The following is an 18599-nucleotide window of genomic DNA, read 5'->3' on the forward strand; positions in this document are numbered from 1 at the left end:
GATGAACACCTACTCCCAAGAAATTAAAGGGTTTTAAATTTTTTAAAGGAAAATTGTCCCTCCTAAGTGGAGAAGACAGCCGTTACTAGAGCCATTCTCTGGAACAGCAGACTGAGGCCTGAAGGAGGGTTGGTGAAGCAGATGGCTAAGCAGATGACGGTTGCTGGGGTCACGGAAGAGTGAGGTTTCCTGATGGGAGCCCTGGACCTGTCCGCCCTCCTGTCACCTTGATGGGCACGTTCTCCCCTGCTGCATGCACCTCTGTTCCAACCCAGAGGGAAACAAGCCCAGATGGGGCTCTGTCTCAGGTGCTGACCCAGGCCAGGCACAGGCCACCACACCAGGCAGCCAGTGTCTTCTTCATCTATGGGGTTTTCAGTAAGTTTAGTGGTATAGTTGCTCTGGATGAATTACCCTCTGCCTTCCTGTTGAAATTAGTTTATCCAACTTAATTAGATCAACAATTGCAGCCACGGCCCAGGCTCGTTCATTACTCTAATTGCCAATGTAAGATGTGCAGACTGATATGAGTTCTGTTAAGCACATCAGTTTTCATGTGGCCAAACGGGTGTTTCATAAGGGATTTAATGCCCTCTCCCTAGACTTCAGCAACAGATGTTAGGTAATTTTTTTTAATGTTCACTTTCCCTATTTGGCTTCTGCATGAGGCAAACATTGTGAAGTGCACGAGCCTCATTCTATAAAGCTAAAACCTGGAGCCAGATCATGTGCAAAAAAGCACAGGCTTAACACCCTGAGGGCTTGCACCTGCAAGGCAAGAGAGATGGCTCTATCCAGACTGTTCGCAATTCCTATTGGCTGGAAATTCTGGGTGTTATGGCGGGGTCATACCTTGGGTCATCCATTCTGTCCCCTGACTGGTCCTTAACACCTCCTTCCTGGGAAAGGTGTTTGCTGAATTTAACACTGACCTGTGCTGGTGGAAAGTTCCATCCAGCTGTGATCCTTAAAGCACCTGTTTGTTCTGGCTTCTCTTGGCGGGATCTGCCAGGAAGACTGTGTCTGAGTGTGCAGCATGAGCTTGTCCAGGAGTAGGGGAATGGGTTCCTCAGGCCACACCCTTTCACCTCGAAACCCAGTCAGCTCACAGCTGGAGCCAGTCTCCCAAGGGGGTCATCTAGATCAAAGCTAAGTGTGGAGAATAAGGGCTGCTTCTCCTTTCTGTGGGTTCAGCTAAGAAAAAGCCCATTCCGGCCAGGCGCGGTGGCTCAAGCCTGTAATCCCAGCACTTTGGGAGGCCGAGACGGGCGGATCATGAGGTCAGGAGATCGAGACCATCCTGGCTAACAGGGTGAAACCCCGTCTCTACTAAAAAATACAAAAAACTAGCCGGGCGAGGTGGCGGGCGCCTGTAGTCCCAGCTACTTGGGAGGCTGAGGCAGGAGAATGGCCTAAACCCGGGAGGCGGAGCTTGCAGTGAGCTGAGATCCGGCCACTGCACTCCAGCCTGGGCGACAGAGTGAGACTCCGTCTCAAAAAAAAGAAAAAGCCCATTCTGCAAAGAGCTCCTGACTATATGTCAGCTAGTTGACCTTGAAAAAATTCTTTTTTGCATTCGTTTTGCTGCATTCATTTTGTTTGCACTCACAGGTTGCAGATAATCCAGATGTAAAGTGGGTTTGGTTTCCTTGGGTAGGTTGGCTTCCAGTAGAAGGTTATTTTAGGAGTTTTTAAAAAGAGTTTATAGAGTCAAATGGTGCAAGTTTGTCTCTATAATTAAGACTTTTCCACCATCACAAATTTTAAACACAAAGTCTAAAATCTTGGGCAGTATAGAAAATAGGTTCTAGCTAAGCACTAGTTTTGTCCTCTACCAAGACCTTTCCTGAAAATCACGTATCAAGACAGTTTCCTGTAAGAAAAAGCCAAATCCCAGCTGATTTTCCTTCCTGGGGCCAAAATCTGCTATTATTCGGCTTGAAAGCCTTGATAACTCTGTGTGTATGTGTGTGTGTGTGTGTGTGTGTGTGTGTGTCTGTCTGTATGTGTGTGTGTGTATTGGGAATATGTGATGAATGTGTGTTGGCTGCTGTTGTCTCTGATTTGGTTACTGTTGTTTCTGATTTAAATCTAAGTAAAGTTTAATTAAATGTATAGAATGCTATCTCTAATGTGACCCTCTCTCCTTACTGAATTCTCTTACTAACCCACTCCTATGAGACCATCTTATTTCTTGCAGATGAATGATGCTATGGGATTTGAATTGCCCTGGGTGTATTTTGTCAGTCTCGTCATCTTTGGGTCATTTTTCGTACTAAATCTTGTACTTGGTGTATTGAGCGGGTAAGCTACACCTCTTTCATCTTGAAAGCAGAGTCCTGAGGACAGTTGCCAAGACCACACAGGCTTTGCTGGATGAGGGCCGCCAAGAGGGGTTGCCAGACATTTTATGTGTCCTCTGAGATGCTTTCTTTTCTGCTGAGGCTTCCCAAATCAAGCTGTTTCCTGGAACCTCACCAGGCTTCATGAAGGAGAACTATAGAACGATTATTGACCAGAAATTAATCAGCATTGTTGCTTGAGATTTAAACAATTTCCATTGCTTGCCCTTTTTTGTCTGTTCTAAAATGAGATACATTTATAATTGCTTTATTTGTCTGGATCCAAATAGAATGCAGATTAATTGTTATAAAATGGTTGCAAAATGAGCTGGATTGGGTGGGCTTTTGGTAGGCCCCATTTGTAGATTTCAGCAGCTGAGCTTGTCCTTATTTGCAGGAAAAAAAAAAAAGAAAAAAAAAAAGGAAGGGCCTAGGCCCAGTCCCTGTCCTAGGAGCACTAACCTTCAGCAAAGCACTGAGAGGTCTGGCAGCTGCAACTGGGGCTCTGCTCTTTAGCAAATGGGTAACTGATAACTGATCTCCTTACATTTTACAGGTAAATGATGCGATAGGATGGGAATGGCCATGGGTGTATTTTGTTAGTCTCATCATCCTTGGCTCATTTTTCGTCCTTAACCTGGTTCTTGGTGTCCTTAGTGGGTAAGCAGTTGGATCCGTGTTTCACCTTCTCCTGCTGCCACGTGTGAGGCAACTCTGCGTGTCTCCCAGCTGCTCCCTGACAGCTTCTCTGCATGTGTTTGGACTCTGATGGCCCCTCAGTGTGTTGCTTTTGGATTGAACTGTGATTCTTTCTCCCTGTTTCTGTCTGTGAGATTCTGTGTTTCCGATGCTTGCCAAACACTGTTAATTTAATGAAAACGTTCCCCCGAAGCCAGTCGTGTTAGTATGTGAATGTGTAGAGGTCGATTACAAGTGAGTTAAAGGAATTCCAGCCTTGGTCTCCCCAGGAAAGAGGCTTTCGTCCCTTGTAATTTTGTGTCTATTAGTACATAACCTGGCCCCTTTAGGTCACCACAGTGCATTATAAATACTTCCAGGGGAGTTTTAGATTTTACTGTGAAGGAGAAATAAGCCTCAAGCACATAAATACTGTACAGTTTCAAAATCTTCCTCAGATTGGGATTATTAGCTTGGTTTTCTAGTGCTGTCACTGTGAGAACTGTCCCTGTGATTCAGTTTTAACCATAACCTATAGAATCCTTCTCTCAATGCAGAGTGATGATCGACTTTTGTGCACACGTTTCCCATGGCCTTACAGAGACCGCATCATTCAGTCACCGTTTTTGAAGTTTACGTGTTTATCACTTCCTCTCTATGGATTGACTCTTCACAAAGAGGCTGTAGTAGAGACTGGCCTGGAAAGGGGACTCCTTATGTTGCAGGCTGTGCCTTGCCTGTAGCTGGAGATGCCATCCCAGAACCCTTGTGGTCAGCCCTGCATCCATACCGCCTCTCAGACACCCCCAGAAGGTGGGGTGCTACAGAGAAGGGAGCCGGGGGCTGTCTGGCTCTCTCACAGTCAGCTCCTTTATATAGCCATTGCCAGGATGTGGGGGGCAGGCAGGATACCAGGAGGCCCAAGAGGGGCCCATGTCTCCCAGAGGAGCCTCTGTCACTGCGCTGCGCCCAGGCACCCTCAGGAAGCAGTGTTGATGGATTTGATTCCAGGCGAGTTTATCTCTTCCTCACTCACTTTATCTTGCTCTTTCCGAGGCTGTATCTCGGGGAAATGATGTCTTCATGTATGCTGAGTTAGTGAAAAGGCTGTAATCGCATTTTTGGAAACACTGCCTTTTCCAGAGCAGAAAGCCGAGTGCATTCTATCCATCTTGGCTTCCTTTCTGCATCTTCCGTGCCCTGGATTGAATGTAGTCAGTTCCACACCAGGGATGCACACTGTCACCGGAAGTCCCTATGTAGAGATGGCCCCAGGGGCCACTGCCCCCCAGAGAGAGAGGTGGTGGCGGGGGCCACATAACCCTCCCCTGCCTGAGCCACCTCCTGTAGATGAGTGGTTCCTCAAGCCTCAGGCCCTTTCACCTCAACGTGAGAAGTGTCTTTCTCCTAGTAAACCTCAGCGGCCTTAGGCTAGGGTTGGACATGTGAGGGTGGTGTCTATTCCTGGAGAAATAACATCGTGTTTGATTTTGCCACAGGAGCTTCCTGTACAAGGTCAGCAGCAATCCTGCTGTGAATTCCTTGGCGCCTCATGTCTCCCAAACCCAGCTAAACTGACGGAGGCCATGGAAACCACTAATTTGAACAGTGCCGGTGACATGCCTTATCTTTTAGCTTCCCCAGGCGGGAACCATTGCCCCAGCAGGCATGATGAAGCAGAGGCAGGAGCCAGATCGTGAGGTGCTTAAAAAAAGAAAAGAGAAAAAGATGGGAGGCGGGGCTTCCCACTATCACAAATGGGGGTTAAACCTGCACCTCCGTGGGAGGTACCCAAAGCTGGAGGATAAAAAAGGTACACTCCTTCATGGAACAACCGGTTTACTCAAATATATTTTGAGGGAAAATAATTTTTTTAAAAAAATATTTTTTCATCAAAACAAAACTTAGATCCCTTATGAAGGAGACTGGAAATGACACATGAAATTATAAAAGAAAAACCCGAGACTTCCCAGCAATTCTAACTGTCAGTGTGTGTTGTGCTCAGACCCCTAGGGGCTGCCCACGACCTCCTGTCTACTCCCCCAGAAGGCCTCTGCTAGGGCTGGTTTGGGTAAAGACAGAACCATGTCTGCAAAGCACAGCCTCGCAGCTGTGTTCCTGATTTGGCCAGTATTTCCTGAGATCCTGTAGAGTGCCCGGCTCTGGTCCAGAGGCCAGGGGTGCCAAGATATCTCAGACACAGACAGCGGCCTTGTGCGTAGGCATTCATTATCTCATGGGGTAGCCTATTTTGAAGCAGTGCAGGAGGGCACATGTTCAATAGAGGTGCAGACCCAGAGGCTCTGTGAGCTGCCCTGGAGAGATGAGGAGGCATCTCCCCTGGAGACTGACGAGGGGCTGGCATGCCTCCACCTCCGCCCCCCCAGCAACCGCCTTCCCTCTCTGCCTGCTACTCCCCTCTTACTTTCCCATTGATATTTTTGTTGTTGTTAAAGGAAATTATTATTATTTTTTAAATGTTAGCCTCAAGAGTCTTCATAATTTTTTAAGGGAGCACTAGAGAGGTACTGCCAAACCAGAAGGATATAAATGTTGAGAGGAAGACAATTTATGTTGCATAGACCTCGGGGGACTGTCAGACCAACACAAATGTAATCCCCTAAGCACTGAATTAAAACGCCCTCATTTTAAAAAGGCTGGTCGAGACCATGTGATTGCCTTCTCATGAGGAAATGTTAGATGGTGCTGTGTGTCTTCAAGTCTGTCAGCCATGTGGAAATACCTGTATCTGTTTCTGCTCCTTGGCTCCTTCATGTGTGTGGCCATGCCATCCTATTGTATTCTTGAACAGACGTTAATTTGCACATTGGATTTGGTGTTTATTTGCAAAGTGTTGATGATTTGGGAAAATCTTTGGTTTTATAACATAGTCTTTTTTCCCTCAGGGTAAGTATGAAGTTTATGAACTGTAAACCCTATGCAGCCATGCATGAACATAGATGAATACTTCCATCTCTCGTCACAGTATTCTGTGGGAGGGGCTGAGAATGTCTATGACTAATGTTGCAATTTAACCTTAAGTTGTCATTGAGGATATGCTCCCATTATGACCAAGAATCGGAAAGAATGTCTTCTTTAAGTCTGCAATTCAGATATATTACACGTGGCCTTCTAGAAGCTTGGCAATTTTTCACTTTTCAAATTGTTCATTGAACCCCCTTTTGAGGTTTTCATCTTTAGAATCATGCTAGGTTCCCAGGGTCATGGGCGGTAAGCTGGTTGACTCTGCCTCCTTCTCCATTTTAGGACCCACCTGCCACCAGCCATCCACCTATGGTGGGGGTGTCTGAGCTTGCAAGATGGGGGATGCCCTAGGCTCCCAAGATGTGGCTCCAACCCCCAGGAAGTGGGCTGGAAGACTTAGATTCTGTCCTGCCGGGGCCCCACGTTCACTCTGGGACTTCACTGAGTTACCCTGAGCCTTAGTCTCTTTGTCCTTCAGGATGTCAGAGATATCCTGTCTTGCCGTCTCCCACACGGGGTGGTTTTCAATCAGCTAATGACTGTAGAAGTCCTTCTAAAAATACATAAAGGGGTTTTCTCATTTAACATATTCTTATCTTAAATCCATGGATGTCCCCCACTCGCCTCACTGGGTTAGGTGGGAACAGTGCAGGGTACTCTTTGGAAATTCTGGAGTGTAGCATTTTCTGGATATCCCAGCAGGTGGCCACACTTTACACACACATCAGTGTTGTACTCAGTGTCACCCAAGAAGGGGTGGCTCTGGAGGATGTGGAAGCACTGTGTCAGCTGCAAAGTATTATGCAGGCCTAAATCATTGTTATTAAAGTTATATTTGACAAGGTTTTTGTGCACAAATTGAGGGGAATGGCATTTCTATTACGTAGTGGTTAAGCACACCAGCTTTAGAATCAGACAACCAAGTCTTGAATGTTTGTTCTACCTTTTCCAGTTGTGAGATTTGGGGCAAGTTACTTACCTCTTTGCGCCTTACTTTCCTCATCTGTGAAATGGAGCTCATCACAGTACCAGCTTTGTGAAGTTCAGTGAGGACCCAGTGGGCTGAAGAATGTAGAAGGCTTGGCCCGTTGAAATTATGGTAGTTCAGGAAGGGGTGCATCTCTTCCTGGATTTGATGCAAGACAAGAAGCGAATCAATTCAGTCCTTTCAAACTAATTAATAATAGCTGGCCAAGATAGGTCTGTGTTAGTGAAAAGCCCAAGTTATATTTTAAAAATGTTTTATTATATATATAATGACATAAGGCACTGCTGACTAAAGGATATTACTGCATAAACCCCCTCCTGGGCTTGCTTCAAAGAATAGATTAAAATCATTTATAATCTGCTTAGGAATTCAAACCTTTGGTTTTGGCAACATCTTATGAAAAATATTTGAAATACTTTGTTAAGTAGATCTTGTATATTGTTAGTCAATAAATGTTGTTATTAAACCCACTCTTATGATATAAAATTGAATGTAAACCCAGCCCAGGTCTGTAAATTCAAAATCATACAAATACAAATTAATTTGTATTCTTGGTGTTCCAGTAAGTTCCAGATCCTACGAGATCACAGGTATCATTTTAAATCAATCCAATTTTGTATTACTGTATGCCTATTAATCTTTAGAAGTTTAAGGGAACATGGATGAAGCGAAGCATTATGGAAAACTGAAGGCGATTTTCAAACTAGTTTATCTTTTTGAATCTCACGTCCTACATTCCATTCTGGCTAATCGGATACCAGGGGCCTAGACAAAGACTCAGGCATGGCTACATTTAGGAAGCTTTGGTTTCCTAAAGCAAAGATTCATGGGATGGAGAGTGTGAAGAGGGAAGATGGTGCCGGTGCCAGTGCGCTGTGGACTGACTGTACTAGAATTTTACATAATGGAATCAGGTTTGGTCCATTTAAATTCATACTAGTAATAGCCAGACAATCTCTGATTTCTTCTACTTGAATGGCGGCTCAAGAGGCAAAACACACCAATAGATAGTAGTTGTATTACTTGTGAATATTTTCTAAGTGGAGACGTATCCTCTGAGAATAGGCATTCTTATACATTTTTCGTGACTGAGATTAGATTTTTCTCTCATTTGGCCGGGCACAGTGACTCATGCCTGTAATCCCAGCACTTTGGGAGGCTGAGGCAGGTGGATCACCTGAGGTCAGGAGTTTGAGACCAGCCTGACTAAGGTGGTGAAACCCTGTCTCTACTAAAAATACAAAAATTCGCCAGGCATGGTGGCACATGCTTGTAATCCCAGCTACTTGGGAGGCTGAGGCAGGAGAATCACTTGAACCCGGGAGGCAGAGGTTGTGGTGAGCCGAGACTGCACCATTGCACTCCAGCCTGGGCAACAAGAGCAAAATTCTGTCTCACAAAAAAAAAAAAAAAAAAAAAAAAAAAAAAAAAGAAAAAGAAGATTTTTCTCTCATTCAACACTTTACCAGCATCTACTGATAGAAAATGGACAATTGAATTTCCTCCAACATATATATACCTCTGATGTGTCTGCATTGTTAAAGAGTAGGGTAATTGCTTACAAAATTGAAAAGGTTGTTAGTGGGGTCCTGGGGTAGCCAGCATATCGGTATGATTTGTTACCGTATTCAGAATAAAACCACACTGTAATAGTTAATTCCATATCTTGGCCAACAGAGAATTTTTGGCCAGTGGCTACTAGGGCACACAGAAGTCCAGTCTAAAAGCGACAGTGGAGGACTCTTTGTAGATAGTTCATATGATTAAAAAATAACTTCCTGTGTGTTGTAGTGACGATTAAGCTAAAGACACGCTTAATGATTACTTGTAGCAAAGTACTTCCCCACATTTAGCTGGGTTTGTCTTTGGTTTGAAGAGGCTAATATGTGAAAGATTTGTTTACAGTTGGATGCCCCTTTTTCTGAACCATGAAGTAATATTGTGGATGGGGTTGAATGCTGAGGTTAGGGTGCCGGAAAGATTCAGGGTCCTTCAGTACCCTCACGTGGCTTGGCTTTGGTAGAACAAGAAACTAAGCTCCGATTTGGCTTTAAATGAGAGTGCTAAATTTCCTTTTTCTAATAAAGAACCTAGCTAAATATTTATATATACTTTTGAACACTGAACTTTCTTGTTGCAGAGTTAACAGCTGTTGGGGGTAGCTGACAGCTGGATCCTGGTGCTGTTGGTACCATGGTACCTGAAGTGCACAGGCTGGTAGCCACACCTGACATTAACAAGTGAGTGGTAACCTCTCTGCCGCTGGCTCGCAGCTACTGTTTCCATAGAAATGGCTGTCGGGATCAGTGGAAACGAGGTAAGTGAAAGTTTTCGCTGATCCTTGTTTCCATCAAGCTGACGTCTGTTTCCCTGGCAACAGCAGTGGACAGCAGCCAGGCACTAGCAACAGATTCAGTAGAGCTCTCACTTGTCAGCTGTGGCTATCATCTGTTCCTGACCAAGTTCTTTTTTTTATAATGTACAGAAAGACCTCTGAGGACCCAGGAGGCACCTCTGGCCACATGTGCCCTCCTGGACGCTCGTTTTGTGGATGGAGAGCTCTGTGCTGAGTTGACTGCTCTGTCCGCAGTTCCCCCTCCACCTGTGCTCTGGGTTGTTGATGTGCAGGTTAGAAGAGGGAGGTTGTTGAGGGTATTAGTGTTGCAGGGGAGGCTGTTGAATCTGTTGATCTAAAATCCTAGGGGAAGAGAATTCATTACAGTGCTTTCATACACAGACCCAGTTCTTTATAAAGCTGTTGCTACCTTAATAGTTGAAATTAAAGCCGTAATTTTTCTGTGTTCCCTATTCAATTGGAGGCATTAACAATTGCCATTACTTTTACAATGAAAAGGATGTTTAGGAGTTTAATAATTTGGTTTGTGAGAAACAAATTGATGATTGTCTCTAAGATACTACTGTCAACGTTATGCTTCTTTTCTCTTTTGTGTAATATTCTTTTACAGGATGGTAAAATTGATTTTACAGAGATCAAATATTGGTATTGCAGGGCAGCTTGGTATACAAAGACCAGTGGATCTATAGTGTAGGGAACTCTTCCCTGTTAAAGTTCAACAGTTCCTTTTCTGGATTTCGTTTTAATACTTCAACAGATGTATGCACCCAAGCCCTAATTATCCTCCGCCCATATGAGACAGCATCCACAGTGCTACAGAGCAAAGGAGAGTCACTGTTACTGCCCTGGTGTGTGAGATGAGAGGCATGGAATGAGGTGTTGGTTTTAAGCCCTTATTGATACCATTTATTAAAGAGATTTTCTCTGGAAAAAACAAAACAGCTTTGGTATTCAGAGCTGTATTTTTGAGAAGCAAATGAGCATAAAAATCCCCAGTCTTATGAGAATTTAGATCGGCTGCTAGAAGAGCATTGGAGAACTATGGATTTTTGTCTTCGGAGGGCTTTCTGGATGACTTTGTTCCATAGCTGTCTGGAAATAGGGCAACTGTGCTTGGCCTGGAGGCAGTTGAATTTGATATAACAGACGAATAAGAATAAGAAAATCCTGCTGGATCCTTTTTTCTCCCTCTCTCTTCCTAAGAATGACTTATTCATTTAATGAATTTTTTTTTCAGTTCCTACAAAGTGGTAGATGTACGCCAAGTGCCCTGCTAGGCACTGGGGTTACAGTGGTGGAATATAGGCACCGGGTAGGCACCAGGATTACAGTGGTGGAGTGTAGGTACCGGGGTTATGGTGGTGGGATGTAGGCACCGTGTAGGCACTGGGGTTACAGTGGTGGAGTGTAGGCACCGGGGTTATGGTGGTGGGATGTAGGCACCGCGTAGGCACCGGGGTTACAGTGGTGGGATGTAGGCACTGGGGTTATGGTGGTGGGATGTAGGCACCGGGGTTACAGTGGTGGGAAGTAGGCACCGGGGTTATGGTGGTGGGATGTAGGCACTGGGGTTACAGTGGTGGAGTGTAGGCACCGGGGTTATGGTGGTGGGATGTAGGCACCGCGTAGGCACCGGGGTTACAGTGGTGGGATGTAGGCACTGGGGTTATGGTGGTGGGATGTAGGCACCGGGGTTACAGTGGTGGGAAGTAGGCACCGGGGTTATGGTGGTGGGATGTAGGCACCGGGGTTACAGTGGTGGGATGTAGGCACCGGGGTTACAGTGGTGGGAAGTAGGCACCGGGGTTATGGTGGTGGGATGTAGGCACCGGGGTTACAGTGGTGGGAAGTAGGCACCGGGGTTATGGTGGTGGGATGTAGGCACCGGGGTTACAGTGGTGGGATGTAGGCACCGGGGTTACAGTGGTGGGAAGTAGGCACCGGGGTTATGGTGGTGGGATGTAGGCACCGGGGTTACAGTGGTGGGAAGTAGGCACCGGGGTTATGGTGGTGGGATGTAGGCACCGTGTAGGCACTGGGGTTACAGTGGTGGGATGTAGGCACTGGGGTTATGGTGGTGGGATGTAGGCACCGGGGTTACAGTGGTGGAGTGTAGGCACTGGGGTTACAGTGGTGGGAAGTAGGCACCGGGGTTATGGTGGTGGGATGTAGGCACTGGGGTTACAGTGGTGGAGTGTAGGCACCGGGGTTACAGTGGTGGGAAGTAGGCACCGGGGTTATGGTGGTGGGATGTAGGCACCGCGTAGGCACTGGGGTTACAGTGGTGGAGTGTAGGCACTGGGGTTATGGTGGTGGGATGTAGGCACTGGGGTTACAGTGGTGGGATATAGGCACTGTGTAGGCACTGCAGTTACAGCGGTAGAATGAAATGGTTTCTTTCTTCAAGAAGCTTATATCTAATGATGGAGGCCAAAATGACAATTACAAACCTGTGTAAATGCTTTGAAAGAAAGGTTCATGTGCTGTGAGAGGGTTTAACAGGCACAACTGCTGTCAGTTTAGTGGGTAGGAGCATCCTGGAAGTGAAGAATGAGTAGTCACCGTATCCAGGCAAAGTGGGAGAAGAGGCTGGGGCAAGGGTATTCCAGTCAAGGGAAAACCCACAGAAAGGAGATACAGTAGGAAGAAGCAGAGGATGCTGGAGGAACTGAATGAAGCTAGGGTGACCGGAACTGGGGGAGCTGGAGGTGGAGGCAGATGAAAGGAGAGAGACTGGCTGGCAGTCTATGTCACATAGGACGTTTAGACTGTGTCACAGGTTTTGGTCATTAGCTGAAGGGTAAGAGAATGCATGGATGAATTTTAAGCAGGGAGTGGTATGATTCAGATTTACATTTTCTAAAAATTATGCTTTGTTCTCATATCTTCAACTTACCTTAAAATCCTTCAAAAAGATAAGATGAATTAATAGATTATCCATCTATTAATAGATTATGCATCTATTAATAGATTATGAATTAATAGATTATGCATCTATTGGGGGATGCAGAGATAGGTGATAAAGAAAATGTAGCAACTGGGTGCTGTGGGTTGCACCTGTAATCCAAGCGATTCAGGAGGGTGAGGTGGAAGGGTTGCTTGAGGCCAGGAGTTTGAAACCAGCCTGAGCCACATAGCGAGACTTTGTCTCTGGGGGAAAAAAAAAAAAAAAAAAAAAAGTCTTTTTAGTTAGGTGTGCCTATAGTCCCAGCTACTCAGGAGGCTGAGGCAGGAGGATCGCTTGAGCCTAGGAGTTTGAGGCTGCAGTGAGCTGTGATCATGCTTCTGCATTCCAGCCTGGGGAACAGAGTAAGACCCTGTCTTAAAAAAGAAGAAGAAGAAAAGATAGCAGGTATTAATTATGGAATCTAGGTGGTAGGCATATGGGTGTTCATTGTATAATTGTTTCTACTTTTATGGATGTTTGAAATTCTTAATAAAATGTTGACTGTGGCTGCAGTAATATGAATAGATTGGATAGATACACAAATGGATGTAGAGAGACCAGTTTAAGGCTCATATAATCTGCTTCCAGCCACAACATACTAGTGCTACCAAACTGGACCTTTCACCATAAACAACTATAAAAGACTGGGCAAAAAATAGGAAGCAACTCTTTTCAGAAAATGGAAATAGGATGTACAGGATTGCAATCCCTACGAGAAGGGAAACACATGAGATAAACTGCAATTGTCCTGGCTTTCTGCCTGGAGACAGTTTTAGAATTATGGCAGAGAGGCAGAGCCCAGCAGAGAACGATGGTCCACTTGCTGAGGGGTCAAAGAAGAGAGTTCAGGGCTGCTAAGATGGCTGGGATTTTCAGGGCAGAGTATGGGTGAGAAGTATGCAGAGAAGGGGCTCCAGTAATCAGAGTAGAGGTTCTCTGAAATCTGACCATACACTAAGCTGCTTCTGTGCCAGGTGATACTTACTGAGGTCAGGTAGAGAACAGCTAGTAGAATGCTGTAAGTGGTTGGAAATCACTCCATGCTGGGAGGTACATGGTTCTGCTCAGCTGTAGTGGAAGGACCTAATTGAATACATTGGGTACCGAGACTTCAGAAAAGCCAGGCTTTAGGGTTGGAGCTACTTTAGCCCTTGAGTAAGATACTCTAGACCTGACTTAAAAAGCGTAGAAACGAGTTTCAAAAGGATCAGGCGAAATGGCCAATAAATTAAACACCTGCCAAAAAAACAAAAATCAACATTCGTTAAAGGAAGAGACCAAAGCCCAGACGTTCCCAAGATGTTTTTCCTCATGACCAAAAACTATAAGACATGAAAAGAAGCAGGAAAGTATTCATGATCAAGGAGGGAAAATTCAGTAGAAACAAAAGATGACAGATGTTGCAATTAATAATCGAAGACTTTGAAGTCTACTATGAGCCCGTTTAAAGAACTGAAGGAAAAGAGGCCGGGCGCGGTGGCTCAAGCGTGTAATCCCAGCACTTTGGGAGGCCGAGGCGGGCGGATCACGAGGTCAGGAGATCGAGACCATCCTGGCTAACACGGTGAATGAAACCCTGTCTCTACCAAAAAATACAAAAAAACTAGCCGGGCGAGGTGGCGGGCACCTGTAGTCCCAGCTACTCGGGAGGCTGAGGCAGGAGAATGGCATAAACCTGGGAGGCGGAGCTTGCAGTGAGCCAAGATCCGGCCACCGCACTCCAGCCTGGGCGACAGAGCTAGACTCCGTCTCAAAAAAAAAAAAAAAAAAAAAAAAAAAAAAAAAAGAACTGAAGGAAAAGATGGACATAATAAAGGAATAGGTAAATCTCAGTAGTAAATAGAAACAATAGAATATCTGAAAAAAGTAGATTGGACATTATAGAAAAAGTCAGTGAGGGCTTAGTGATCTCTAAAACAACAATAAGCAATCTGATGTATATGAAATTGGAGTCACAGAAGAAGAAGAAAGAGATTGAGTAAAAATTTTAAGATAAATAAAGCTGATTATGTTGCAAGTATTGAAAGCTAAGTTAATAGATCCAAGAGGCCCAACAAACCTCAAGCAGTAGAAACACAAAGGGAACCACTGCTAAGCACATCAAATTTAGATATCTGAAAGTAAAAGATACAGAGAATTTTAAAAGAAAGCAAATGGGAAAAGGCACATTACGTACCAGGAGAAAATAATAAGAATATGCATCTACTTGTTTGCAGATGTAGTGCAAGTCATAGGGCAATGGGTGACATCTTCAAAGAGGTGAAAGGAAAAATGATTCTGTATGAAACAAAAATACCCTTCACAAAAGAAGGAAATAGAAAAACTTTCAGGTAAACAAAATCGAAGAATTGGTCACCAACAAATTTGCACTCTAAGAAATGTTAAAGGAGGTTCTTCAGGCTAGAAGAAAATAATACCAGATAGAAACGTTAAATATCCACTTTAAATATGAGGAGCATGGCTGGGCATGGTGGCTCACACCTGTAATCCCAGCACTTTTGGAGTCTGAGGCAGGCAGGTCACCTGAGGTCAGGAGTTCAAGACCAGCCTGACCAACATGGAGAAACCCTGTCTCTACTAAAAATACAAAAAAATTAGCTGGGAGTGGTGGCACATGCCTGTGGTCCTAGCTACTCTGGAGGCTGAGGCAGGAGAATTGCTTGAACCTGGGAGGTGGAGGCTGTGGTGAGCTGAGGTCGCACCACTGCACTCCAGCCTCAGCAACAAGAGCGAAACTCCATTTAAAAAAAAAAAAAAAAGAAGAAGAAAGAAAAAGGCATCAAAATGGCAAACAAAGATAAAAGATTTCTTCTCATTTCTAAATTTTCTAAAAGATAATTTAAAGTAATAACAAGGTGTTATGGGAACTGGAACAAGTCAAAGTAAATTATAGGATAACCATACACAGAAGATAGAAGGAAGTTAAATGGAGCTTCACTGTGATAAAGTTATTACATTTTGAAATAATATGAATTCATGGTAGACTGTGAGAATTTAAGGGGTGCATATGATAATCTCCAGAGTAATGACTTAAAAAGGTTACTAAAAAGAAGAGATAAAATGGAATATTAAATAGTACTAAATTATCCAAAATAAGTCAGAAAAGGAAGAAAAAGGAGCAAAGAACATATGGTACCAACAACGAGATGGTAGACAAACCCAGTTATATCAATAATTGCATTGGATGAAAATGTGCACAACATTTTAGTTAAAAGATAGAAATTGTCAGACCAAGTAAAAATGTAAGATGCTATAAAGACATGGATTAAAAATAAAAAAATGGATGAACTGTACTAATCCACACAAGTTGAACTTTAGCATAAGGAACATTTCCAGAAATAGGGACATTTCAGAGGTAGACATTTTATACTCATGAAAAGGTCAATTCATTAAGAAGACACAATGATCCTAAATGTGTTGGCACCTAAATACAGCTTGAAAGTACATGAAGCGAAAGTTGTTAAAATTAAGTGGAGAAATTGATAAATCCAGAAACACAGATGAAAAATTTTATCATTCCCTCTCAATAATTGCTAGGTTAAAAACAGCAAGTATAGATAATATCTAGATTATATTTAGATTGGTTAATAACTGTCAGCCAACTTGACCTAATTGATATTTACAAAATACTATATTCAGTAATTGTGGAGTACACATTCTTTTCAGAGCACGTGGAACATTCACCAACATAGACCATATCTTGGCCATTAAAGTCTCATTAAATCTCGAACAATTGAAATTTTACAAAGTATCTTTGTTCTAATGGCAGTAGATTTAAAACAGAAGTTAGTAACAAGCTGTCTGTAAACCTTCCCAAATGTTTGGAAATTAAATAACCTATAACTCAAAAAATAATAAAAATTAGAAAATATTTTGAAACTGATAAAATCCAACTGGGAAATTGTATGATCCATCTAATGCAGTGCTTAGAGGGACATTTATAGCTCTATCAGTAAGGAAGAAAGGTTTAAATTCAGTGATCTACATTTCTATCTACTAATCTAGAAAAAGAAGACCAAATAAGTCCAAGGTAAGTAGAAAAAAGAATAGCAGAAGTAAATAAAATAGAAAACACAAATTATAAAGTTATTTGGAAAGCTTAATAAAAATTGATAAATCTCTAACAAAACTAATCAAAAAAGGAAAAAGAGCAAATTACCAGTTTTAGAAATGAAAGGGGAGATACCACAGATATTACAGACATTAATAAGAGAATAAACTGTTTTATGACAAATTTGGTAACTTAGGAGAAACAGGCAAATTCCTTGAAATATGCAACCTACCAAGAAATAAATTGGGAGAGTCTTATATTTGCCTTTTTAAATGGAATTCAGAATTGCAAACCTTCTCTCAAAGAAAATTAGAGACCTAGATGAGGTCAAAAGTGAATTAAGTCAGCTAATTTAGAAAGAAATTATACCATCCCTAGAAATTATTTCAGGTAGTAAAGTTGGAGGGAGCATTTCCCAACTCATGAGGCCAAAATCTCAATACCAAAACTTTACGAAGACATAATAAGAACAATATCCTGGCTGGGCGCGGTGGCTCAAGCCTGTAATCCCAGCACTTTGGGAGGCCGAGATGGGCGAATCACAAGGTCAGGAGATCGAGACCATCCTGGCTAACCCGGTGAAACCCCGTCTCTACTAAAAAATACAAAATCTTAGCCCGGTAAGCTTAGCGGGCGCCTGTAGTCCCAGTTACTTGGGAGGCTGAGGCAGGAGAATGGCGTAAACCTGAGAGGCAGAGCTTGCAGTGAGCTGAGATCCGGCCACTGCACTCCAGCCTGGGGGACAGAGCGAGACTCCGTCTCAAAAAAAAAAAAAAAAAAAAGAACGGTATCCTTCATTAATTTGTACACAAAAATTCTCAAATATTAGCAAATAGAATACAGCAGGATGAAAGGAATAATATCTCATGGCCAAGTGGGATTTATGCCAGAAATACCAATTGATTCACCATTGGAAAGTCAAATAATTTACCATATTAATAGAATGAAAGGGGAAATCATATGATCACCTCAGTAAATGCAGGCAACATTACTAACAATATTCTATAACCATTTATAATAACTCTCAGCAAACTAAGAATATACAAAAACTACTTCAGCCTGAAAAAAGAACTATAACAGCATACTTACTGGTGAAAGACAATGTTTTCTTCTTAAGATTAGGAACAAAGTAACCATTTTTCTCTCTTCTTTTATTCAATGTTTTATTGAAAGTCTGAAGGTAAGACAAAGAAATAAAAGGCAGAAAGATTGGAAAGAAAGAAAAAACTATTTCTATTTACAGACATGATTGTCTACATAGAAAGTCCCAATAATTGAACCCAAAACCTGCTAGAATTAATAAGTGAGTATAGCAGGGTGACAGGATACAAAGTCAGTATACAAAATTCCATTTTATTCCTATATACAAGATGCAGGTGTTGAAAATGAAATTTAAAAAATTACAATACCATCAAAAATTATTTACAATAGCATTCCTAATACTTAGGAATGAATATAAGAAAAGATATGGAAGACCTCTATACTGAAAACTGCAAAACACTGATTAGTAAAATTACAGTGCTCTAAATAAATGAAGATATACCATGTTCATGGATTGAAAGACTCAATATTGTTAAGATGTCCATTTTTCTCTATGTATTCAATGTTGTCCCATTTATAAATCTCAATAGCCTTTGTTTTAAAAACTGACAAGCTTATTCTAAAACTAATATATATAATTGCAAATGACCTCTAGGGCTTACACTGCTGATTTCAAGATTTACTGTAAAGCTGTAATAAATACAGTATTTGACATAAAGGTAGATTACTAAAACAACTGAATGGAATAACAAATTCAGAAGTTCCTTTGTATGTTCAACTGCTTTTTGATGAAGGTGCTAGAAAAAGGTCATACCAGATGCAAACATTAAACTTGAAATCAATCATAGATCTAATTAAAAAGCTAAACATAAAAATATTTTCTAAATAGATTTCTACTCTTCAAAAACTAGAAATTTAAAGGGAAACACACTGGGAGAAAATACAACACTTACATCTGTGTATCTAGAATATGTGAAGAGCTCTTAACAACTAGATAATAGAAGAACAACTCAAAAATTGGCAAAACATTTTAAAACATACTTTACAAAAGAATGTATATGAGTAGCCAGTACGTACACATTAAAGATGTTCTATGTCATTAACCATCAGGGAAGTGCAAGTTAAGAAACTGCTACATACATAGTACAATAGCTAAAATCAAAAAGATGATTTCCAAGTGTCATCAAAAGTACAGAGTAACTGATATGCTC

General features: G+C 42.5%; 2 protein-coding genes across 16 annotated transcripts in view; one reads left to right on the top strand and one right to left on the bottom strand.

Annotated features, from left to right (window-relative positions):
- The window catches only part of TKT (transketolase), a 643634-nt gene that overhangs the window by 434363 nt on the left and 190672 nt on the right, over positions 1–18599 (bottom strand). The window lies entirely within an intron of this gene.
- Positions 1–18599, top strand: part of CACNA1D (calcium voltage-gated channel subunit alpha1 D) — a 329318-nt gene that overhangs the window by 180930 nt on the left and 129789 nt on the right. For 8 of the 15 annotated variants that reach the window (XM_050781055.1, XM_050781057.1, XM_050781058.1 and 5 more), the window contains exon 8: positions 2201–2304. In XM_050781055.1, coding sequence (XP_050637012.1) covers positions 2201–2304 — 104 coding nt within the window. Of the gene's footprint in view, positions 1–2200; positions 2305–2898; positions 3003–18599 lie in introns of all 15 variants that reach the window. The other 7 variants (XM_050781052.1, XM_050781046.1, XM_050781059.1 and 4 more) reach the window with 1 other exon arrangement.

The sequence above is a fragment of the Macaca thibetana genome, chromosome 2, assembly GCF_024542745.1.
Source record: "Macaca thibetana thibetana isolate TM-01 chromosome 2, ASM2454274v1, whole genome shotgun sequence".
Lineage (NCBI taxonomy): Eukaryota > Metazoa > Chordata > Mammalia > Primates > Cercopithecidae > Macaca > Macaca thibetana.